At 34.6% G+C, this 25,095-nt stretch overlaps 2 protein-coding genes across 4 annotated transcripts in view; one reads left to right on the forward strand and one right to left on the reverse strand.

Moving 5' to 3' along the window:
* Nucleotides 1-17,336, reverse strand: part of LOC124356690 (mediator of RNA polymerase II transcription subunit 15-like) — a 42,235-nt gene extending 24,899 nt beyond the window's left edge. Inside the window, exons 1-5 of one of the 2 annotated variants that reach the window (XM_046807839.1) lie at nucleotides 16,943-17,317; nucleotides 13,164-13,365; nucleotides 9,446-9,625; nucleotides 2,399-2,525; nucleotides 31-158 (exon numbers count right to left, since the gene is read on the reverse strand). In XM_046807839.1, coding sequence (XP_046663795.1) covers nucleotides 31-158; nucleotides 2,399-2,525; nucleotides 9,446-9,625; nucleotides 13,164-13,358 — 630 coding nt within the window. In that variant the 5' untranslated portion in view covers nucleotides 13,359-13,365; nucleotides 16,943-17,317. Of the gene's footprint in view, nucleotides 1-30; nucleotides 159-2,398; nucleotides 2,526-9,445; nucleotides 9,626-13,163; nucleotides 13,366-16,942 lie in introns of both variants that reach the window. The other variant, XM_046807838.1, reaches the window with a different exon arrangement.
* A 3,616-nt stretch (nucleotides 17,337-20,952) lies between these two features.
* The window catches only part of LOC124356691 (leucine-rich PPR motif-containing protein, mitochondrial), a 48,625-nt gene continuing 44,482 nt past the window's right edge, over nucleotides 20,953-25,095 (forward strand). Inside the window, exons 1-3 of one of the 2 annotated variants that reach the window (XM_046807841.1) lie at nucleotides 20,953-21,202; nucleotides 23,127-23,266; nucleotides 23,447-23,569. In XM_046807841.1, coding sequence (XP_046663797.1) covers nucleotides 21,066-21,202; nucleotides 23,127-23,266; nucleotides 23,447-23,569 — 400 coding nt within the window. In that variant the 5' untranslated portion in view covers nucleotides 20,953-21,065. The remainder of the gene's footprint in view (nucleotides 21,203-23,126; nucleotides 23,267-23,446; nucleotides 23,570-25,095) is intronic. The other variant, XM_046807842.1, reaches the window with a different exon arrangement.

Here is a 25,095-nt window from a genome sequence, read left to right on the forward strand (position 1 = left end):
AATAAATTGTAATGACTTGTTTTAACTCACCATCTGGCCAGCATTGGGAGTCATCATTATGGGCTGGGTAGCGGTCTGGGCAGACACCACAGGAGACATGCCTACCATAGAACCTTGAGCCAGGGATGCCGGAGCTGCCAACACATACTGGACTTGACCTGCAAGGGTAGTCTTACATAAGCAAACACTTAACATTTAAATTGAACTAATCTTATTTGAATGAAAAGATAAAACTTGTTCAATACAATTTATGAACCAAGATTAACCCTTCATACGCTGAAAGCAAGTCATATAAAATTGCTCTAATGCTCAATAAAACAAAAAATAATTTTAAATTTTTTCAAAGTTATATATTTTTTTAGGTTTATTGGTCTTGCAACTGATGAAAAGACATGATAGTTTTTGTATTGCTTTTATTTTATTTACATATAAGTACATACATATACATGTAAATATACACAGCAGTATATAAAGTACAATAAACTTTTCTGAAAGTAGCAAAATTTAGCACAACAGTAATTTATATTATTTATACAAAGTTAGTAGATAATGAATGGAACAAATCCATGACAAATATAGAATATATAAAGAACACAAAATGGTACAAAAATAAAAAAGGCACACTAATATTGGACTTGTGTGTGGTAAATCTCAAAACACTCATCTGGGTGGAGGGCAGGTTTGGCCTCACATGATTTTCATAGATATACAGTTTATCACATTATCGATATGGATAACCTCGCACAACAGAAAGCTAAAGCAGTATTATAGCTGGTTATAAACAAAAAACAACAATACACTGCGGTCGCCGGCAGCTGACTGTCACACACGAGTATTTCCGCTTAGAGCGTACAGCTTGCTCACTGGCGATGGCGCTGACTGACAAAGCATACAAAAGCTTCCGTTGTAATTGGTCCCAGCTGTTTTGATAAGTCATGCTTCACATTGCGTCATATTAGAACACGAAATATTCACTCTCAAGCATTCTGGCGGCAATTTGTAGAACTAACGTAAATATATCGCATTGTCAGGGGATACCGCGATCTATTCCGCTTAGAACGTTTTGAGTTAGATTTACTCTGTGGAATATTCCGCTTACAGCGTACGTAGGGTTAATACTCAAGTTTTTATATTGCATAACACATTATATTCTGCTCCATAGACTCTTGGATGAATCCATGGCTCTCTAAGTAAGTGATCATGGATTCATTTCAAATCATAATATGACCCAGACTAGCCAGAAATAGCCAAGAGCTAAGGCTTAAAGAGATTGTAAAACATTCTATTAATTGGCTGAGTATTAATGGAGCCTATCACTCTGAGGGGTGGCAAAATTTAACTGTCTGTACGATATCTTGAGAATTAATTGATCTGCATACTTTGAATTTCGCATGAGTTCCATTGCTATATAGACAACATTGAGTTCGATGGTGATGCATGTCTCTCCTTTGAATTTGATTGAGAGCTACGTAGGGTATCTCAAAATGAATTGAGCTATTGACCTGACATCATGTACACTATACTATTACTTAGAGGGGTGGCACCATTCCTCTTCTGTATGTTTATCTGCCTATGTGTCTATTTTCAGCTGGATATCTCAAGAACGAATTGAAATTATGAACTTGTAATTTTACATGTGACTTTATGTTTGATTAATAGGCACGTTCCTCTATCATGGGAATTGGCTGAAGCAATCACTATCATCAACAGGCTAAAAACATTTCTCTCGTCTGATTGTGTCTATGTGTAGCCCCATTAACATTTTGAGAATGAAATGAGCTACAGACCTGACGTTTTGCAAACAACTTCAGCTAAGAATGTTACACAACATGTAAATAAATAAATTAGCCTACATTAGCTACTAGGTGGGAGGGTGCTGTGTTGGTAATTGGCTGTGGTCGTGTTAAACAACCTTACTTTGGTTGTTAGGAGTTTGTAGGTAGACCAGTTGGGAGGGCTGGATCTGCTGCTGGGTGGGAGGGTGCTGTGCTGTTGGATGACTGGGAATTGCAGTGGCTGTATTAAACAAACTTACCTTGACTGTTAGGAGGAGTTTGCAGGTAGACCAGTTGGGAGGGCTGGATCTGCTGCTGGGTGGGAGGGGGCTGTGCTGGTGGTTGGCTGGGAATTGCAGTGGCTGTATTAAACAAACTTACCTTGACTGTTAGGAGGAGTTTGCAGGTAGACCAGTTGGGAGGGCTGGATCTGCTGCTGGGTGGGAGGGGGCTGTGCTGGTGGTTGGCTGGGTGTGGCAGTGGCTGTATTAAACAAACTTACCTTGACTGTTAGGAGGAGTTTGCAGGTAGACCAGTTGGGAGGGCTGGATCTGCTGCTGGGTGGGAGGGGGCTGTGCTGGTGGTTGGCTGGGTGTGGCAGTGGCTGTATTAAACAAACTTACCTTGACTGTTAGGAGGAGTTTGCAGGTAGACCAGCTGGGAGGGCTGGATCTGCTGCTGGGTAGGAGGGGGCTGTGCTGGTGGTTGGCTGGGTGTGGCAGTGGCCGTGTTAGTTACAGTCTCTTTGTTCTGTAACATAGATAATCACCATTATTTCATTTTAATTCATGGCAATTCAAAATTGTATAACTTACAGAGATTATATATCCGTGACTTTATTAAATAACATCAAATTTATTTATAGGTAGGCAGAATCTCCCTTTAACCACTATACATGATTTGTAATACAAAGTCACTATGAACTCTTCAAGTGCCTATAAGTTATATCTGGTCAAGCCAATTGCTTAAACATAACAACATTTATAGACGCAGGTCGCTCTGGGTAAAAAACTGAGTGTTCTCTGTTGAAAATGTCCAACAGAGATTAGTTAGAAGTGCATTTCTACTTGAGTCTGTACTTATCAAAGTGTTTTTTCACTGCTATTATGATGATTACCAATATATCAATCAATCAATCAATCAATATTTCTTTATTACATTGAACATTAAGTACAGTAATATAATCAAACATAGTATAATGTAATAGGAAAAGTCGCTTAGGTGTTTGTTGCATCCAGGAACTCCTCCAGGGTGTAGAGTGGAGTCTTGACAAGGAATTCTTGAAGTGCTTTCTTCAGTGCGTTTCCAGTTAGCAATTGGAAGTCTTCTGGCAGTTGATTTCTGAGTTTTCGTCCTATGTAGGACGGTTTTTCTTTCAAAGAGGGCTGTTCGATGGCGGGGTAGAACATATCTGGAGGCATGTCGTGTGTTGTAGTCATGGAAATCGTTGTAAGTGTCAAAATTGAGTCTGTTCACAACATGTAGAATTGTTTTGTATACATACAAGGCTGGTACAGTTAGAATGCCTAAATTTGGATACGCTTCCCTGCAGCTTTGTCGAGATTCAAGATTGGCGAGGGATCTAATTGCCTTTTTTGAAGGGTGAGTATCCTCTTCAGGTTTTCAGTAGAGCTGCCCCAGATGATAAGACCATATCTAATGTGGGACTCTACCAGTGCGTAATAAGCAGCTTTGACGGATCCCTGAGTACCCACTGATTTGAGTTGCCTCATAACGTATATGCCTGCGCATATTTTATTGGAAATGGTGCTCACATGATGGACTCCATGAAAGTGTATACTATCGATAGTCAGGCCCAGAAATTGTGTTTTATCAACTACTGATATGTCTGGAAATATTTGTTGGTATTTCCTTTTTCCTACTGAAATGCACTTGCGTTGTTTTATTACGATTTATTGCCAGATCATTCAGTGCACTGTATTTGATGGCTTGTTGGAGAGAAGTCAAGGAGTTAAGGGATAGTTCATCTGCTGTGTCATTTTTTATAAGAAGGGTAGTGTCGTCTGTAATACATTATGCAGTCAGTACTGGAGCTGGCGATGAAAGTAGGGAAGTCATTAGTTAGAAGAATTAAAAAAGAACTGGGCCCAAGTACCGATCCTTGAGGCACACCTCGTGCCAGTGGTTTTGGAGTTGATGTGTACGATCTGATGATGGAAGATTCAGTATGCTGTACCTCCACAAGTTGTGACCTTCCTCGGAGGTAGCTGGAGAACCATTTGTTCTCTATGCCTCTTACTCCCAGATTTTCCAGCTTTTTTAAGATTAGGTCATGTCCCAGACAGTCAAAAGCCTTGCTGTAGTCAAGAAATAGGGCTGTTACGTACTTTTCGTCATCTATGCTGTCAATGATTGATTCTACTAGGCTAATAATTGCTGATATGGTTGATTTTCCTTTTTGAAATCCATGTTGGTTGAACTGTGATTAGGTCATGTTGTTTAAGGTAGGCCATCAATCGCTTCAGAACAAGTTTCTCTATGATTTTTTGCAAATGTAGATATTAGCGAGATGGGTCTCTAGTTCTGAGGGTCTGATTTCTTCCCTTTCTTGTGTTTTGCATAGACCTTTGACACTTTAAGCCCTTGAGGGAAGTGACCGTCGGCAAAAGATTTGTTAATGATTGCTACAAGGGGTTGGGTTAATTTCATTTGCACAGAACTTCACACTCTTTGAAGAAAACTCATCTATGCCACTGGGACGATTTGTTTTTTTCAGGCTGCAAATTGTTTGATTCACCTCTCGGTCCAAGTTGTTGGTGTCATGCAAAATGACTGTGGCAAGGGAATGTGCAATAAGGTCGGGTTTTTTCCTGTCCACCCAGGTGCTAGGGTATGTATTTGGTTTTTGAATTGTCATGCCAGCCATCTGAGTAAAGTAAGTGTTAAGGCTTTCGGCTACTTCTGTAGGATTATGTAGGGTGGTGTTGTTGTTTACGTTTTAGGGCACTCCTGGTTGCACTGTTTCCCAACGCCTCTCATTATTAATCAAACTCCATAGAGCCTTGGTCTTGTTGTCAGATTCTTCTATGTGCTTTGAGTTTGCTTGCCGATGCAGTGTTCTTAGTTTTTGGTCATATATCCTCTTACTGTTTCTCATTATTTTTTGTCTCGAATGTCTCCTGTTGTTTCATAGGTGTTGAGGGCTCCGTAGGTAGGAGGCTTTCATATCGGCAGATTCCAGGTCATAGTAATGAGATGGTTTGGTAGGGCCTCTGTTCTTGTGTTTCCTTTGTGGCAGCAGATATCTAGGGCAGTACAAAGGGTGTCATGGAATATATTATAATGCAGTTTCTGTGTCTTCAGCAGTTTCAACAGCATTCCAGTTTTTGTTGTAGAAGATGGATTTGAGATTTTCAAGGTTCTTTTTCCCCATTTGTCGCTTTAGTTTTGATGTTGAGTTGGTCTCTTGATTAGGTTAAGGCTGCTCAATTGGGCTGTATGGTCGGAGAGGAGAGTTTTGTAAAATAGTTACAGTGACCTCTGCTTCTGGGATGTTGGTGCATACGCAGTCTATCGAGGATCTCGTCTCGGCTGTTACCCGTGTCGCAGGAAGGGGAAGCCTTCTTATGTTGTGTGTGGTTAGTTCGTCTTGTAGCATCAAATTGTCAGGGTTGTTTTCTTTTAGGCTATCAATGTTTATATCCCCTAGTAATAAAAATAACTTATTGTGTGCTTGGCTGTGGTCTAGGATGTGTGATAAGAAGTTTAGGCCACTTCTTGTGTTTCCCACCAGGAGGGCGATATACACCAAGGAGATATATTTGCTTTTCTTTAATTTTGATCTGTGCCATTGCTGCCTCAAAGAGGAGCTCTTCACAAAAGTGTGTAATTTCAATGGCCTCTACACTGGTTGTCAGGTTGTCCTTACAGTATATAGCGGCACCTCCTAGCTTGTGATCTGTTCTGCTAAATTCAGTTACCAGATTGTAGCCTTGTATTTTGGTGTTTAAAATTTCACTTTTGACTCAAGCCGTGTTCTGTCAGTATTAAAAAGGCTAGGGGATGTTTTCATTGAGCAAATGGTTTAGTCTGTCAACTTTGTTTGGTAGGCCCTCTGATGTTTTGATGAAGGATTGTCAGATGTTCGTTTCGTTTCGTTGTTTGTGGCCTAAAAAAAAATTCTCCATTTTCTGGCGTTGGGGTATTCAGTGAGCAATCAGAGACAGCGGAGGTTTCTGTAGATGTATTGCGACTTAGTTGGATATTAAATTTGTCAATTTAGCATATTCTGAGCTGTTATTGGGCCAGTAATTATTTATCAGCTCTCTATAGAAGTCAAATGTTTTTCTTAAAGAAGGTTTCATAGTCCTCATTGATGTCTTTTATTTTTGCATGTTTGGGGATGTGCCTTTTTGCCGTCTGACTGAGGATTCACAGGTTGTGTTCTATTGAGTTCCAGTGTTGGAGGGAGTGACACTTCCGCTGTGTAAATCTGTGCTTTGCTTCTTGCAACTTGCAGTGACACGCTAAACATGTTATCCCTTCTCTTTATAGTAGGATTGTTATTCTTGGTCAAAAGCAGCAGTGTTTGTTAACAAGCTTACAGAGTTTTTCAGTTTTTTGGAAGGAGTTTGTCTGGCTCTCCATGTTAAACTTTCGTTCAGTTTTTTAGTCAGAGTTTGTCTGGCTCTCCCGCTTATTTGTGATGAGCTCAGTTTTTCTGTAGGAGTTTTGTCTGGCTCTCCCGGTTAAGTCTCGTTGGGAGAACTTAACCCACTATATAAAAACACATAGCAACAGTTGTTCATATTTTGTTGTCCCCTGACACAGAATTCGGCTATAAATGTCAGTTAACCCTTTCAGGGCCAGGATCAAATATGAGATGTTGCAAAATTTTTTCACATATCATATCCCCTTGTGACTAGTCAAAAGTGCCAGGCTAAACTTGGCAATTTTGCAGTCTCTTAGATTAAAATTTATAACTTTTCATAAAAATTAGAGAATTACCTAAAAGTTGCACCAAATTACTCGTATAGATATATATTATCAATAAAAAAATATATAGTAGTTTTAAATAATTTAAAATTTAAAAAAATAATGTTTTAATAGACTACATAAAAACATTTTTATTTTTTTGTAAATAACTAAAAAATGAAAAATAATTTTACTGTGGGAAGCTATTTTATTATATTGTACATTTAGAAAGGAACAACCATACACAATTTTGTGTTATTTCTCTCATAAATAAGTTTTTTATGACACATTTTGTATAAATATGCATAATTTTACTTCGCAACAAGTGATAAAGCAACTGACTCTTACACTGCAAGAAACTTAAAATAAATATTCACATTATGGATGTACCGGTAAACAGATGATTGTAGGATCCATAAACAGTTTCAATACAGTTAAAAACACTATTTACCAAGAAATATTTACACAATTTTATTTGAAATTTATTTACACTTTTTCTATTTACAAATATGCTACTTACAATTTCACTCCCGTGAGATCGCAAATTGTCAATCATTGTAACTACTACACAAAATAGCTAAGCACTACTAATATTTACAACCACAAAATAAAATAATGAAGAAGAATCCAGCATACAATTAGTACGATTACACTAAAGCATAAAGAATTAACAACAATAGATCGAGTCAGCTGATAATGTCACGTGACAATTGCGAAATAAAAATGCATAGACCTCCAAAATAAAAATGATATTCATATTAATTATCTACAAATATACCAGGGAATAAAAAAACATAAAACTTTAATCATTTGACGTGGTATTTATTTAAGAAAACGACGAATATCAAGGCGACTATATATTGCCGCCTGGCGCTTATCGCGTATGTCACCGACGGCAATATATTGCCGCCTGGCACTTTTCTGTGACGCGATCTATGGCGGCAATATATTTCCGCCTGGCCCGGAAAGGGTTCAGTTACTTATTGTTTTTTTTTTTTTAGGTTCTGTGTTTATTAACCAAATTTTAATCAATCATTTATGTTTATTAGTGTTTTACTTTGTGTGCTGTAAATAACGGAAAACTTAACCAAACTAAAACAGATAAACCCCAGCCTCCACCTAGATGAGGCTGGGGTTTATCTGTTTGAGGTTTATCACACAAAAGTAGATTTTTAGTGTAAAATGTTAAGTGGTTTCCTATATAACCCATATATAATATTTTGATAGTAAAATAATATAATAACCCAATTTTTTTAATATTTTTGTAATTAGACTAGATACTGTCCCATTGTCTTTAAGGTTATTTATATCTACATTGTATATGTTTAAATACTTATTAAGTTGTTATTAACCTTACCGTAAGAATAAAAACATATTTAAACTTTTTTTCCTTGTAGTAATAAAAATGAGGATTCCAAAACATAATTAAACATTAATAAATGAAGAATTCTGGGGCTTCAGAAAAACGTTTTTCTATCACTGGTAAATAAATACAAAATTTCCAATATTTATTTCTTTATTGCAAGGCCTTTTGTAATCAATAAAAATCAACAAATATTTATTCATTTTTGAAGTGCCTGATGATTGAATCATTGATTCTTAAAGGCCTTGTAATAACGAAATAAATATTGGAAAATTTGTATTTATTTACCAGTGATAGAAAAACATTGATAAAATAAGAAAAGATTTTTACAACTTAAGCATTTGATCGGAAAATAGATTAGCACTTTACGGGTTAAAACTTGATAGTTGTGAAATGATCTACCTGATGATAAGAAAATTGTCATTAATACTTTAATTGAAAGACAAACATCAAAAATGTATTGTGGGACCATAGGTGAATTCTGATCACCCGTGGCTTGTTAGTGTATGAATATAAATAATAATTGAAATATGAATGAAAATTGTGTGTGTCTAGATATTGAGAAATATGTCTATCAAGGAAGGATAGTTCTCATCACACAGTTGAAAATTTCGGAATTCTTGTCCAGACAAAATTAAATAATAGTATGCAAAGACAGAAATTCCTGATGATGCCCCTATATACTTCCAAGCCATTTAGCCTGGTGCAACAAAATTGGCTAGTATGCAAAGATAGAAATTCCTGATGATGCCCCTATATACTTCCAAGCCATTTAGCCTGGTGCAACAAAATTGGCTAGTATGCAAAGATAGAAATTCCTGATGATGCCCCTATATACTTCCAAGCCATTTAGCCTGGTGCAACAAAATTGGCTAGTATGCAAAGATAGAAATTCCTGATGCTGCCGCTATATTGTTTCCAGCCATTTAGCCTGGTGCAGCAAATTTGGATAGTATGCAAAGATAGAAATTCCTCTCAATGTCCAAAATGAATCTTTGAAGATACTCCCTAGCCGCCCAGACGGGTACCTGAAGATACCTCTGTTGGATTCACTGAGCTTTGGGGAATATTATAACAAAATGTAATATATTTGAATTCAGGATTATTCTTAATATCATTACTGCCCTCTGAAATGCCTAAAGAAGTTTCAATTGAAATTAATACTGTGCTCTGACTTCTATTACAGTTATTACCCACTTTGGCACAGTGAGACATGATATTATTTATATTTTTTACCATGAAGCTAAAAAATGTTCATATTTTTGGTATATTTATGTTAAATTTGGTTACTCAAATTATTATTTACGTGAAGTGGTAACCAAGAGTTGATGTTCTCAAGTTTGTCCCTAAACTAGTCAGGAATTTTACTTACAGGAGTGGTGAGAACAATGCCCAGCATGTCCATTACTTTCTGGAAGTCATTGTATTCGTTTTTGTTAATTCGGACAGAACCCTCGTACAAGAAATCGAACATGAGATTCAGCAAGCGAGATTCGACATCTGGTAGGTGGATTGTGATCATCTGCAACGTATCTGGGATATCCAGGAATATCTGGAAATTGTTAATAAACGGTTAATTTTACAATACGGTACCAGCTTAAAGTAGGTGCTATTGTGATCATCTGTACATTTCCGGAATATCTGTAAATTGTTGAACAACTTTTTGTTATTACCAGTTATAATAATACCCTATCTTAAGGTAGACTAAACGATATTGTGATTATCTGCAAGGTGTCTGAAATATCAAGAAATATCTGAAAACTCTTAATAAACAATTAATAATTAATAGTTTACACACTTTGCTTAAAGTAGGTGATGTTGTGATCATCTGAGTAATAATATATTTAGTGTATCATAGAATATCTTGTAACTGTTAAGGAATAACTTTTACTCAACAACAGTGTAAATAAAACAATCCTAGATTAAGGTACGTGTTATTGCGATCATTTGCATGGTGGCTGAATTATTCCGGCGTATATCAGTATTGTTAATAAACAATTACTAATAATTTACACGAAACAATGCCATCTTAAAATAGGTGCAATTGCGATAATTTGCAACATGTCTGAAATATCCAAGAACATGTCAATATTGTTATCGTACAGGACATATAATTGCAAGACAGGTTGTGGCAAATAAACTTGTTGTTTAAGGCTTTTAGGCCTGAGACATATATTTAAATTTTGTAATGAGTGTAGTTTAGTTTTTCTGTGATAGCACTAGTATTAAAATTATTAACTGAGATCTCTACATTATTAATAAAATATAACAGATCCAAACGTATGGCTTACAATAGTATGTTTCCTACTATGATAATTTAATGTAAATAAAGTAGTTTATATAAACAACACAGTGCCTGATTGAGGAAGGTGCTATCAATTCAGTCGCAATGAGCGCCACAGTAAGAGTTACAAGGTTTTAGTTGGCTAATGAATTTAAGATTATGCTGGAATAATAACAGAGGTGTCTGAGAATAGAATAGTTCATAATTACAGTGCCTTCTTTAGACTGCAGTAGTCAATGAGACTGACTGCTCTGAGCACCTATTAAAGTTTATAAACCAATCATAAGATCCCTTTCCACTTTACATACAAAAATAAATGGATTTAGATAAAACATTGTTATGAACTTATTTGGACTTCTGAACTGCGTATATTTTGCTTAGATTCTGGTTAGCATTGTATTAACCTGTAGAGAACTGATAGCTATACTTTGTTTCAAGTTTTTTTTTGACAACGGAAGGATTTTGAAGGAAACACGATTTTTCCGGACATTTGCCATCGTTCAGTAATACAATACAATCAGTAACATTCCTTTTTGAGATCTGCAATCTGATCTCTTCTTCAGGTGAATGCTCGAACCAATGCATGACTAAAATGTAGGTTAAAATAAACAAAATATAACAGAGCATTGTGACATGCATAAGTCAGGAACAACAGCCATGTTGTGTGTCTATTCCATGCACACTAACTCTAAAATAAATACTTCATAGAAACTAAACATTACTTATTAAAACGGTGACGGCTATAACCCTTAACCTACCCAGAAACTACTAAAGTGCGCAAAATTAGTATTAATGGACTCCAGGGAGTAAAAAACACTTCATTCAAAATGTACTGAAACATTATAAAACACCAAAATAATGCATTATTCTCGCCTTCTAAGCGTTGTACTTTTAATTATAATTTTGGGAAACTATGATAATTATTGAAACATAAGTGCACACTAAATGCTACATACAGAATTTTTGAAATGTTATGTGTTAAAATAAATATTGTTTAACATAGCACAGGTATATTAATTGTTACATTGGATCAAATGTTTTTAACATCATGATCATCATTCTTCTTTTAACATGTTGATTGCTGTAGAGGCATAGTGCATACAGGATAGTTACGAGTTCTCTAGATCACTCCGTATAGAGGCACAGTGAAGCTACGATTCTGTTATTGCTACTAATCTTCAAAACAAAGTCACAAGTAACCCTTTATGGCCGTCCCTAATTTTAATCTAATCTGGGAAAAAGACCATCTAGTAAATGAGTATGTACCTCAGATAAGAGGTTCATCATTCATGACATTTGAACTGAAAATGTTTCTCTCATCAAAAAGAGTTGCTTCAAGCAGAACTACTCCAAAAAATCCACAAAGAAATGGCCAACGTCAATGGTTCAATGAAATCATGTGGAAAACTGTTTTGTTAGCCCTGAACTCAAATAACATGATCTAAAATCAATAGAAATAAGAGGGTCGTCCACAAAGTAACACCCGTTTTGAAATAAAAAATAAACTAGTTGAGATACAAATTTTGTATTATATAAATGTTAAAACTGCAGCTTTTCTCTACTTTTCTACATATTCACCATACAAATTCAAGCACTTATCATTTCTTTTAACAGTTTTTTAAATTCCGTCTTTAAAAAAATCTGCCGCCTGAGAACGTAGCCAACATGTTACAGCGTTTTGAAGCTCTTCATCACTCGCAAACCTCTGAGATGCAAGCCACCGCTTCATGTACGGGAAAAGATGGAAATCACTGGGAGCCAAATCCGGGCTATAGGGGGGGTGGTCAAATGTCCGTTTGAACTTTTTCAAAAGTTCTGTCTTTCTTTGAGCTGTATGAGGGCGGGCGTTGTCATGGACAAACACAACACCAGATATCAGAACACCACGACGCTTGTTTTGAATCGCTCGTCATAGCCGTTTTAAAGTTTCACAGTAAGCTGCAGCTGCAATGGTCGTACCACGCTCCATAAATTCAACGAGCAAGATGCCCTTAGCATCCCAAAAAACTGTAGCCATCAATTTTCTCACTGAAAAAGATTGGCGAGCTTTCTTCGGCTTGCTTGGCGAAGCGGTATGACCACATTGCATTGATGGACTACACCTTCACTCATAATGTTTGGGCCATACACCGCACTCAATTCACGATGAATTTCAGCTGCTGTGTAACTTTTCTACCACAGAAATCTTATTACACTACGCACTTCACACGTGGCGGGATTTTCTATCACGGTGCTCATGTTTTTACGTTGTACCAAAAGAACGCGCGATCGCACGATGCTCTCCCTTGCACAGCTAGAAGCGTACTGAACGGCTGCGCACACCGATGTGAGAATGGTGGCGCTACCCCCACTACTTATCGCGCCACGCCCAAACGGCGGTTACTTTATGGACGAACCTTGTATGTTCTACATATTAGCCTCAGTTCTATACAATCTAATATTCTGTAACAAATTCTACACCTCATGAACGCATATTATGTAAACACTATGTAAACTTTTTGTTAATTGACGCTACTTGTAATCTTAAAGATTATCAATAAAGAATTTCTGATTTCTGATTCAAGTGACACCTATTGATGAAAACAGGTAGCACATTTGAGCAAGAAATTGTATAACAAAACATTCAACAAAGACCACGACTTGAGAGAAGAAGTCCTACCTACTTGCACATATGTAATTACAAGGTGATTGTGGTGATATCAGCTGTCTTGTTTACTCATTAATCAACTTTAGTTTTTGACAACTACCTGAAAACCAGTGATAAATATATAGCCTGTGTGTCAATATACAGGGATATTCAATTTACCTGTTTCAGGAGTGAGCTGACAGTGCATAGCAGTAGCTTATGTGCGTACACTTTGTGTCCTCTGGCACACACAAAGCACAGGTCGGTGAAGTTATTTTGTGCGTTAAATGACTGCAGAGAGAGCACCAATCTCTTGCAGTGCTGTGCATCTCTCACCACTGCCTTCATCTTCTTGGCTGGTGGTTCTGAAGCCATCACTGTTCTGTAATGATAAACAGTAACCTATGTCAGTAACAGTAACATGTTATGTAGTATACTTCACTAAAATATTATCTCACTCTTTTTAATATTTGAGTTTTATTAGTTTATGTAGCCAAAGTTATATTGTGAAACGTTTAGGTGCAGTCACAGTCTGATTTTGTGCCTAACACACAGTTTTTGAAATGCGGTATTTCGCGTTAAATCTTGAAGGTATAGGATGAAATACAAAGATACAATGTAAACTGACCATGAAGCCCAATAATGAATTTAAGTTACATTAATACTTCCACAATATTGTTTTAAATCAGGAAATAATAATTTAGTGATGTGATCCTAACATTCCTAAAGTCAAGGAATGTTTGGTTTGTAAATTATAAATGAGTTCAATGCTTCTAAAAGTCAAAGTCTTTATTGGAACAAAAACAAGTTGGTAACTCAGACAGTTGAAGTCAAATTGTCACAAGGCATTACAAAAGAAATAATAGTAAATACTACAACTTGTGTCTTTACTGGTACATCTTTACTTAAAGTTAAAATAGAATTCAAGTAATAAAATTCATTCTTCACAGAAGATTAAAACTAACAATTAACAAATAGTAACACAGATAAAGCGAAGTACAACAATTAAAGTTAGTCAATATTTGGAGGACAAAATCTAATTAACACTTAAAGTTCCATATAAGGTATGCACAATGATGATAAAAACTAAAAAAATAAAAAATACATTATAATTAAATATGCAAAATAGTTAAACATTAATATCACAGATAGGGCAAGGTCATCAAATAAAGCTAAATTGTCAATGTTTGAAAGATCTAAAAAGTAAAAACTCATTTACACTGTAAAAGGGATTCCTCAGTAGCCAAATGTACAATTTTGTTTTAAAACATTTAAAATCAATATCACAAGCATTCCTGGGAAATTTGTTGAACATATTTAATCCTACATTAAATTAGGCTACTTATTAAGAAAGTCAAGATTCAAAAGATAAAGGAATTTTAAGAATTTCTAACAGAAAACAAGGTAAAACCCTCTTCTGAATTGGTTTAAAGCAATACGATCATTTTACAATTACTTAATGAAATTAACCGTGTCTTACCCAGCCTAAAAGGCTGGATTTTAAAACATTTAGACAAAATTTTCTGTCCTGCAAATTGTCAACTAGTTTAATTTTTATTGGAATGTAATTTAATAAAAGCTTATGTACTGATAATTTAAAGATACAATTCTACTACACTCATGTTCTTAGTTTTATGAATTTTGACCGTAATCTTGACCGACCCAACAAAAAAAACTTATGTAATGAGCTTCCCTTGAAGTCATGGTCTTTGATTAATTTCTTCTGTACTGGAGTTTGTTGATACGTTTAATGGAAATTCAATTGGGAACAAGCCAATAATCAGTTGATTAGTGATTGTAGAAAAACAAATCAACAATGACACATTAATGTACAAATGAATATCCTTACTGATTCATTTTTGGAGAATTGACAAAACTATATTTGGTTCTAGTCAGGAAGCTTTAAACAAATACAAACTATTGGTGGGCTTGATTAAAGTGTCTTCTACTAGCGAATACATTTATCTTGATTGACGATTTCATGATGTTGTTGGAAAATAATTGGCCTTTTTGTTTATTACAGCCAAATTCTAGATTTGGAAGTCGTGCATGAGTAGCTGGTTGTATGTTTGTGTAAGAGTGACATATGTTGTAAATTTATGTGAGTACAAGTGACTAGACTATGGTTAATCAACACTTCCACTGCCGACAACGTCACTTTGTGCATGGAATTCTTTAGACTGCCGACGTCTTTTGATGGCGCCAACTTTTACAGTAATAAAAATTCATTTAAACGTATTTAGACTTCGGCAGTAATAGTCAATCGTTATTTCTATGTTTTTATTTCTTAATCTATATATTATGATCTATAAAATGTTGTTGGCAGTCATCTGAATATCGGAAAAATACGGTTTTTCACTAACTCGTCGTCACGTTGCAGCGACTGTTTGTTGTCATTCTACTTTCCTTCTGCTAATTCGTCGTCTGCATTGTTATTGTTTTGCTTGCTATTACTTTAGTTTACAACTGTTTTGTGAGTACATAAATACAATGAATCGTAACAGTATTGTAAACAATCAAGTACTAGAAGAGTTTCTCAGATTTTCAAGTAAGAGTGAAAGTGATGATTTATTTTAAGATGACATAGACAATGATACTGATTTTACTACCGATGGATTTGTTGACATTGTTTTTTACTAAACAAAATGGATTCCACCAAAATATAACATAGCATTACAATGTACAATTGTCATACTGCTTACAAAGTATTATTATTTTCAATGAAATAGATGTAAGCCTCATAACTTAAATTAAAATTCACCGAGTCCATGATTACACACAAAGCTCAACACTACACGAGACACTTGTGCAGCATTGACAGAATCATAGTGCTTATGATATTATCAGCTACAAATAACAATAACAGTATTATATAAGTGGTGTTATTTGTGGCAAAACACATAATGATAAAATGTTAGTTCTACCTTGGAAATTAAAACTAAACTAGGGTAAAGTAAAATAAGCGGACCCGGTTTTTTTTAATCGATATTATCAAACGATATTTAATTATTATACCCATCATTATACTCAACCAATATTAATTAATTTTAACAATAACTAAATCATCTACACCAACTGTACACACTTTTTCATATTCTAAACACAATTTGTTCTATAAGTAACTTCTTTTAAAATTAACTTTAGAAAACGATACAAAATAACACTAAAATATGATACTGTATTTTTCTCGGTTTCAAGATGTTTATTTTGTTGTTACATTTTCTTTTCTTTATTATTTAAATGTAATCCTATTACCTTCCTTAATTTCATCGTTTGATTAATGATCATGGTTCCTTTATTATTTATGACGTTATGTAATTTTGTTGAAACTATTTCTATTAATTTGAAACATGTGACTTTAATTTAATATTTCAGATACATCGATATCGATTGATAGTTCTGTTATTCGATATGTAAGTATCGGCGATTGTAATAAGTGATATAACCGGGTCCGCTTACCGTACTCTGCCCCTAACCATAAGCCCACATATGATTAACACTAACAAAAACTGTATATGGCCTAATTCTGTTCTGAAGAATAAGTGAACTAAGTAAAGCCTGTCCAAACCCTTTTAAGAACTGATACCTTCTTTTCACTGGCTTATGGCATTTGGAATAGCTATGTAACAGAAGATCTAAAAGATATTCTTCCAACAGTGTGTTTTTAAATTTTAAAATTCAATTCCATGTGAGTAGACATGCTTTAACATTTTGTTATTAACATGATCTGACTTGGTAAGATATTTTGGTGGTACAGGTTATCAATTTGAAAAGTAAACTAATCCTGTAATCTTGGTTTCCTTATTCAAATTATCATTATCATTACCATTACCATTATAAGGTAATATAAGATGTACTGTAAAAACCAAGATTAAAGTTTAGTCTAAACTTGGCCTATCATTTATATAATAATAATAATAATGAGTCTAAACTTAGAATCAATTATTTAACTGACTTACCAGTAATAATAGAATCACTGAGTAAAATTTAAACTTCGTTTTAAAAGGTTGTATAGATAATATATCCTGTCCTTCCGAACGGATGTTATAACAACAAACCTCACAAACAACAGCAGACAGTTTATAGCTAACAACAACATCAACAGAACGGACTCAACCGCCATCAAACATCGTCAACCAACCAACGAAATCACAAGATCCAAACAACATTCAAAATGTTACAGATAGAGACTGGCCACCAGGCACGGTAAAGTGCAAGCGGTTTTCGATTTAGCATTATTCTTATTTATGGAATTTTAAATCTCTTTTAAGCCTCAGCAGCTATGCCAACTTTGAAGTACACTGCATTAATTTCTATACAAGAATCATCTCTCCTTGATTTGAACCCGCGATCTCTCAGAGAGCCATAATATCCATTAGTATAAGGAGGAGGACAAAAGACATATCGTATACTTAAGAGATACGAACTTCAATCTTCAAGATATCTTACCAAGGTTGAAGAAAAAATTGGTCACTCCACATGGAAATTGTAGACATTTGAAGTAGTCGTAATTTTGTAAATTTTAAAATCAGACCTAATGAGAAACTGTTGAAGATAATACTTAATATCTTGGTCTTTAACTGGCAAAACCAGATAGACAGTGTCAATTTTGTTTAAACTGTTTGAAATTTGTTCATAGTTGTATTTAAAACTATATACATTAGTTACAATAAGTTCAAGTTCCTTGAAAGCATAGGTAGGCCTACTTGTAAGTCTGTATCTTATGGCTTCCCTGAACTTAGTAGTGTTCATGTTACTGATGCTTTCCAGAAGGCTGTATATAGCTTGACCGCTGATATTGGAAAACTGTTTAATGATTTTAAAAGTCGACATTGTAGGGTGTTTGTCTTTTGCATGGCGGGTGTTGTATACATGAAAATCTTGTCGTCTCCCAAACAGCGATACATTCTTCTTTATGCATGTAAGCGAGTTCATTACATATTGGCCTTGAACAGTTAATATACTGAGACGTTTGAAAATAGGACTACAATGCTCTAGATGGTCTGACGATGTACTGTAATGATGCGCAGTGCCTTCTTTTGGAGAATAAGTATCCTGTTGCATGCTGGTGCATGGCCCCAGAGGAGAATACTATAGACTAGGTGGGAGTGAAAAAGTGCGTGGTAGACCGTTAATAGGTACCACTCTGGTACCACGTTTCTCAGTTTTCTCTTTAAGAAGATAAGAGTGTTGCGCAGACTTTGTCTATGTGACAATTCCAATTTAACTTCCTCGCAGTCCTCTTGATGGTCAACTTTCAACAGTGGAGGCATATGAATTAAATTCTAAAGCAAGCATATATTTTGGTAAATACTGAGTTTACCGAATAAGATTCCAATTTCAAAACAATTTTTTATAGTTTTTATATCATATTTTAGCGTGTAAACATATTTTTTCACCGTTTGAATATGATAGGAGTAATTTTCAACATCAAAGGGGCACACAATAAGCTCAGGTTGACGTGTGAGGATCTATGAATCCACCCCAATATCCCAAAGAAAAAAAAAAAAAAAAAAAAAAAAAAAAAAAAAAAAAAAAAAAATTTCCACACTCAGGAAAATCAGCTATTCAGTCTCAGGAAGAATAGCTCTTTTAATGTTTATACATTACACTAACTGGTTCTGTACATGGCCAATAATCAAACTCATGACTCGCTATTGTAAAATAATAGTGCACAAAATAACAATGGTGATTCATTTTTTTTTTGGTTTCTGAGTAGATGTAATAATATATTTTAATTACCCTGCTAAGAATATAATACGGTAGTGAACTACTGGACAAAAACACAGACTTCCATAATATCTTCTGCTAAACTTGTGTAACTTAATTGTCAAATTACCCGATTTTTAGGTAGTGGCGTATTCAGGGAAGATATTGTGGGGTGTATACATGGCGGGATCATGGAGAAATATCCCTAAATAGGAAATAGAATAGAGAAAAACGACATCGACAACAGATCTCCGAACCAAGAGATCAGATAGCCACAGTTCATCTTTCAATGATTCAACATCAACTTCCCGGTACTGCACGCCTTCACGAACCCCAATAATCCTCAAAAATCTATTTCATATCACCTCAACTTTTGAAGTTTGGCCTCTAAGATACGGTAATTACATTTTTGATCCATCCTCCGGGAGCTAACGGACTAGTAAACAGAAAAGTGTTCGTAGTGTTGTAATGCCCCTGGATGTACTTGCTATAAGGCAGGGAATTTGGCTTACCCGTTTAGTTATGTAATTCACATGCTCTTCAAAGCTCAACTCATCAGTGAAGACGATACCAATAAAATGAACTCTTTGGAATGATGATCCATCAAGTTGATAGTCGAAGGTAAAAATTATACCTTTCCGGTGAAAGGTAACGACCAGGCATTTAGATTTCAGAGTCATGCTGTTATCAGCACACCACTCTAAAATTGCATCGAGGAGTACCATAGTTACGAAGCTTGACCCAGCAGAATGTTAAGATCCACCGTGTCGAAAGCTTTTGCAAAGTTTAAATATATCGCATATACTTGATTTCCCCTAATGAAAGCTTCCAGTATACACTCTTGAAAACTAAGAGATTAGTTGTAGTGGATTTTCCTGATGTAAATTCGTACTGCCAAGGACTTATAATGAGTTCAGCAAAATGTTGCAGACGATACAAGACAAGACTTTCTAGGTGTTTTGCAGTGAAGAAAGTATAGTTATCGGTATACAATTTTTAATGCCTCCCGGATTGTTTTTCCTCAGAATTGGAATAACACGACCAAGTGTCAGTACTTCAAGGAAAGTTCCATGGGACTGCCACGGGTGCTACTTCTCACGTGTTAACTGAAATGATAACAAATTATTGTTCACAAAACGATCTCGGCTAAGATGGTACAATATTATCATTCCAAGTCCAATTTACAGAATCCGGTAATAAGGATATTAAATTACTTCAACTTGATGTTAATAATAATATGATTGTTGTAGATCTAATGCATGATTATTAGTAATGTTGTGGATTAATAAGTTTTTCATCACTTTAATTCCTCGATTCCTGGCAGGTGGAGACTTTAATGCGAAATATATAATGTGATGTTATAGGTTAATTAATCCCCGTGGAAGAAACTTGCTGAAGTGTGTACATAACAATAATTTCAGTTATTTGTGCACAGGAGAACCTACTTATTTCCCAACTGATAGATATGAAATTCAGAACCTTCTATACATTTGTGTAACCAGAAGTGTTTCTCAAAATTATACAACTATTGTTTCATCTCGACTTTTCATCAGATCATACTCCCTTGATAGCAACAATAAGTGCATCGGTTCTGTCAGTAGAACATATTCCTTCTCTAACTAAAAGCATACCGACTGTGAGCAATTTCTTAACGTTTTAAATAAATTCCTAATACCTGTAAAGTGTTAAATAGCGTTGTATCGAAGAAATAAATAATGCAATTGATTTATTTCATTGTTCTGTTCATCCTTATGCTTGGAATATAACTCTTGATTTAAAAGTAAAGTACGTATTCACGTTAATTGGCATAAAAAAAATAAGAAAAAATAACTGAAAGTGGTGTCTGAGACGTGTTTGGTAACATTTTAGAAATCCTATAGACAATAATTTAACACAAAGAGTAACACAGAAATGCTGATTTATTTACATTTTATGAATTACGTCTGTTCGAAAGAAATTAGATAATCTAAAACCTTTAATTTTTCTAAATCTATATTGGGTACTAGGAATTATATCGTTTTTGTATAACCCATTATCTAATCTGTTTTTAATTATTGAGTTAAAAGAACCATTTTAGTAAGAAATCAATAAAATTGGCCTGTATATTATTCCTCCAGATTTTTATTTAAACCGATTGATATTTGTTTTAAACTTGAAAACCTAAATTAACGAAAAACAAAGTGTATATTGAGATTTCGTGGACCGTTCCGGAAGCCAGCCTTTAAGCAAAATAGAGAAAAAAAAGAGAAGAGACTGAGAAAATTGTTCTCTCATAACCCTAAAAGTCCGGTGTGAGTGTGTGTATGGGATAGGAGTGTAATTGTTTAATTTATTTTACTATTTGAAACTAATACCAATTGTTACTTAATCGTCATGTCTTCTATTTTACGCTCTTCTAAATTTGTTCGATATTTTGTTGGTCTTGCCAGAAATATTGTAATTTCACACCGGCAAGATGCAGACGGAAGCCTTTTGCAAAGAAGCCAACATTTGTCTGGATTATTTTCCAGGTAAGTTATTCTATAATAATATTTATTAAGTTATAATGAAGAAATTTTTATTTAATTGAAGCTTGATGCTGATACCTAGGTACTATTCTTCTAAAATGGTAGATTGGCCTCATGCCAACCAAAGTCTTTGTTATTTAGAGGATAGGTTATTCTATTTGTATTTTTCTTCCTTAGTAGTTACTTCAGTTAATATAGTGGAATTCAGGGGTCAATTCTTTCCTGCCAATGTGGGTTAGCAACACTTAAGAACTTGAGCGGCCACTTTCCTTTCAAGCACATCTAGAGCAACTGCTGTTGGTTAACCCTCTGAGTGGCGGTACTTTTTTCTCCAAGTGGCGGGACATTTTTACTGATTTTGTATGTTCGCAAAAGAAAATTTATACAAAATCCTGTATATTATATAAGTATGACATATCATACATCGATTTAAACTTCATAACACACAGAGTAGAATGGTAATAATATGAAACACTTACCTTGGATTGGTGTAAAAAACCAATGGGTTGAATTCCAAAAATAAAAATTCAAAGTTTTTTGTTTTATATTAGGCTGAGTAAATGTTCCTAAACTTAATTTTTTAACACAAATCCAAAATAGCCATTTTGTTTAAAATTTAATTCTGAACAAAAATATGTATCCGTTATATGTATTATTCCTAAAAACAACGCACTATTTGCTGATCGAAACTTTTATGTACACGTTTTTTACTGCATTTTAGTCAGTATCAGAGCCAACCACATTCCTCATCATTCTTCCTGGTTTGAGAGGCCTCCAATAATGTTCCAGGTAAGGGAAACACTCCCTATGAACCCCAAAATTACAAGTAGGGCACCAGAAGTGACTTTTACCCCCTTTTTTGGTGTGTACACACACTGCACAAAGTCTGGTAAATAAGCAATCCCGTGAAGAAGACCTACACTTGGTCCAGGAGGTAGTAAAGTAGGTGGATGAACCGTTTGTAAGAGTTCCATTAGTACCAGCATATCTAAATACTATATCAAATTAAAGTTTAGAATCTGGTCTTTCTAACCATACCTAATATATAGCGTTTAAGTCGCGGCATAACATCGGAAATACCGGAACAAGAGAGGCTTGCGTTAATAGACGCTAGAGCGTCTTTGCCACTCGCGAACGAGATTTAATAGACGCTGCAGCGTCTTTCACCACTCGGAGGGTTAAAGTAACAATGCACAAAACCAATACGTTGGTGTTCATGTTTTTCTTATTCTCCCTGGACTACACTAGTAGTATTCTACGTGAATTACATAATTTTGGAACAGACGAACCGCATGAAGTCCAGACTGAAGAGAATAAACCTAAGCGGTGTCACCGCAGAGGAGCCAGGAGCACAAACAGTCACACCTGACTTAAGATGAAGCTGTGCTGAGGAACACAATGTCGGCATTTCCTGTGATATTAGATGATGATACATTTTGATATTATTCTTTCAAACCTTCTATCTTGAATATCATTCAAAGTTTATGAGCATTATTATATAGGATAATGGTACTTTAATCTCCAAGAACATACAGTATTTGTGAGCTTGGATATTACTTACCATGCAGAATATTTCAGTTTTCAAAATATAAAATAAAACATAATTTTAAAAAATTATTAAAAAGTTTCTCAAACTGAAAAATATGATCTGCGACTTTAAGCCCATCTTGTAACTTTGTGTACAAATAAATGAAGATAAACAAATGTTTTAACAATAAAGTAATAACAAATTAGAGCAATAATGAAATAGTAAATTGAAGTCATCTATTTTTTTATTTGATTGCTTTCCTAACTTTTTCTGTTTTGTAAAAAACTCCTGTTCCAAATAAATAGGCTACAATTCTGACTTTAGCCATTAATGTTACTTAGCTGCTATTAATGGTTATTATTAAACATTGTTATTAATTAATGACTTTTACTTTTTTAGCAGTTTTTCCTCCACTCCAAGTTTTAGTAGAGGATCTTCATTAGATCATACAATCAGACGTTTGGATGAGGATGCTCGACGAACTGGTAGAATATCCATGAAAGAAGTTGAAGAAGCCTTAAATGAAATCCGTCACTTGAGTAAGTTGAGTACAGAATGTTACAGCCCTTCATAAACTAACGTAACAAATTGTTATGTTAAGTTTCATTGTTAACAATGAAATTAGCATATATAGCACAAATAAAAATTTTACTGAATGATTTCTTTAATTGAAATTAATGATTATCCCTCTTTGTGTCTATATTTCTTTCGGTTTTCAGAGAAAGCAACAACATCACAATCTCTCATGGTGATAAGATGTTGTGGAAACTTGGTACCAGAGGAGGCTCCAGAGCACCGTACCAAACTTGTTGACGAAATTTGGAATACCCTAGAAAAACTTGGTGAGTAAAGCAGTAAGCTTGCGGTTATGTACAATCTCTCATGGTGATAAGATGTAGAAAATTAGTCCCAGAGGAGGCTCCAGACTTGTTGACAAAATTTTGAATACTCTAGAAATACTTGGTTAATAAAGAAGTAAGTTTGTAGTAACGCACAATCTCTTATAGTGATAAGATGTTTTGGAAACACGGTACTATAGGAGGCAACAGAGCATCATACCAAACTTGTTGACGAAATTTGGAATACCCTAGAAATACTTGGTTAATAAAGAAGTAAGTTTGTAGTAACGTACAATCTCTTATGGTGATAAGATGTTTTGGAAACACGGTACTATAGGAGGCAACAGAGCATCATACCAAACTTGTTGACAAAATTTGGAATACCCTAGAAATACTTGGTTAATAAAGAAGTAAGTTTGTAGTAACGCACAATCTCTTATAGTGATAAGATGTTTTGGAAACACGGTACTATAGGAGGCAACAGAGCATCATACCAAACTTGTTGACGAAATTTGGAATACCCTAGAAATACTTGGTTAATAAAGAAGTAAGTTTGTAGTAACGCAGAATCTCTTATAGTGATAAGATGTTTTGGAAACACGGTACTATAGGAGGCAACAGAGCATCATACCAAACTTGTTGACAAAATTTGGAATACCCTAGAAATACTTAGTGAGTAAAGCAGTAAGCTTGCGGTTATGTACAATCTCTCATGATTATAAGATGTTGTAGAAAATTAGTCAGTCCCAGAGGAGGCCCCAGAGCATTGTTCCAAACTTATTGAAGAAATTTTGAATACTCTTGAAAAACTTGGTGACACCAAAGCAGTAAAGTTTGCATTGATGTGAAAGTCTAGAACGTGGTTTGTTTGTTTATGACTTGGAGATCACCTGTTGGGTAATTCAATTTTCAGTTTCAACACCAAAATTATCACATGATATAAAAATAATATAATACACATTTATTCTGTAAAATTATCATGATTTGTGTGGACCAACTCATTTCCTTCAAATTGCAAATTATAAATAATAATAATTATGATAATAATTTATGTTTTGAATTTTACAATAAAGTACACATTTTGTGGTAATTTTGAAATTTTATAATTATTATATAAAAGTACATACCTTTTATTTGTAATACATATAAATATAATTTTTTGTGTCATAAATTTTATATAAACGATTTTTTTTGTTCAAAGGAATAAACTAGGATAATGAGTTGGTCCACACAAATCATGATGATTTTACAGAATAAATGTGTATTATTTCATCTAATTTTCATAGTTAAATCAGAAGTTTGACATTTTAAAGAAAAACATTACAATAAAAACAATTTGTCTAATACAAGTTCCAAATTTATTGAACACATAACAAAATGTTTTCTGTGTTTATAGGGGTTAAACATATGCTGTACATTTACATAATTTGATTGTAATACTTGCTCTCAACTGCCACATTGCATAAAATTATAAATTATAACTTAAAAATTATGCAAAATGATAAACTTATTGTATGATGACAAACATT

The sequence above is a fragment of the Homalodisca vitripennis genome, chromosome 3 (assembly GCF_021130785.1).
Source record: "Homalodisca vitripennis isolate AUS2020 chromosome 3, UT_GWSS_2.1, whole genome shotgun sequence".
NCBI lineage: Eukaryota > Metazoa > Arthropoda > Insecta > Hemiptera > Cicadellidae > Homalodisca > Homalodisca vitripennis.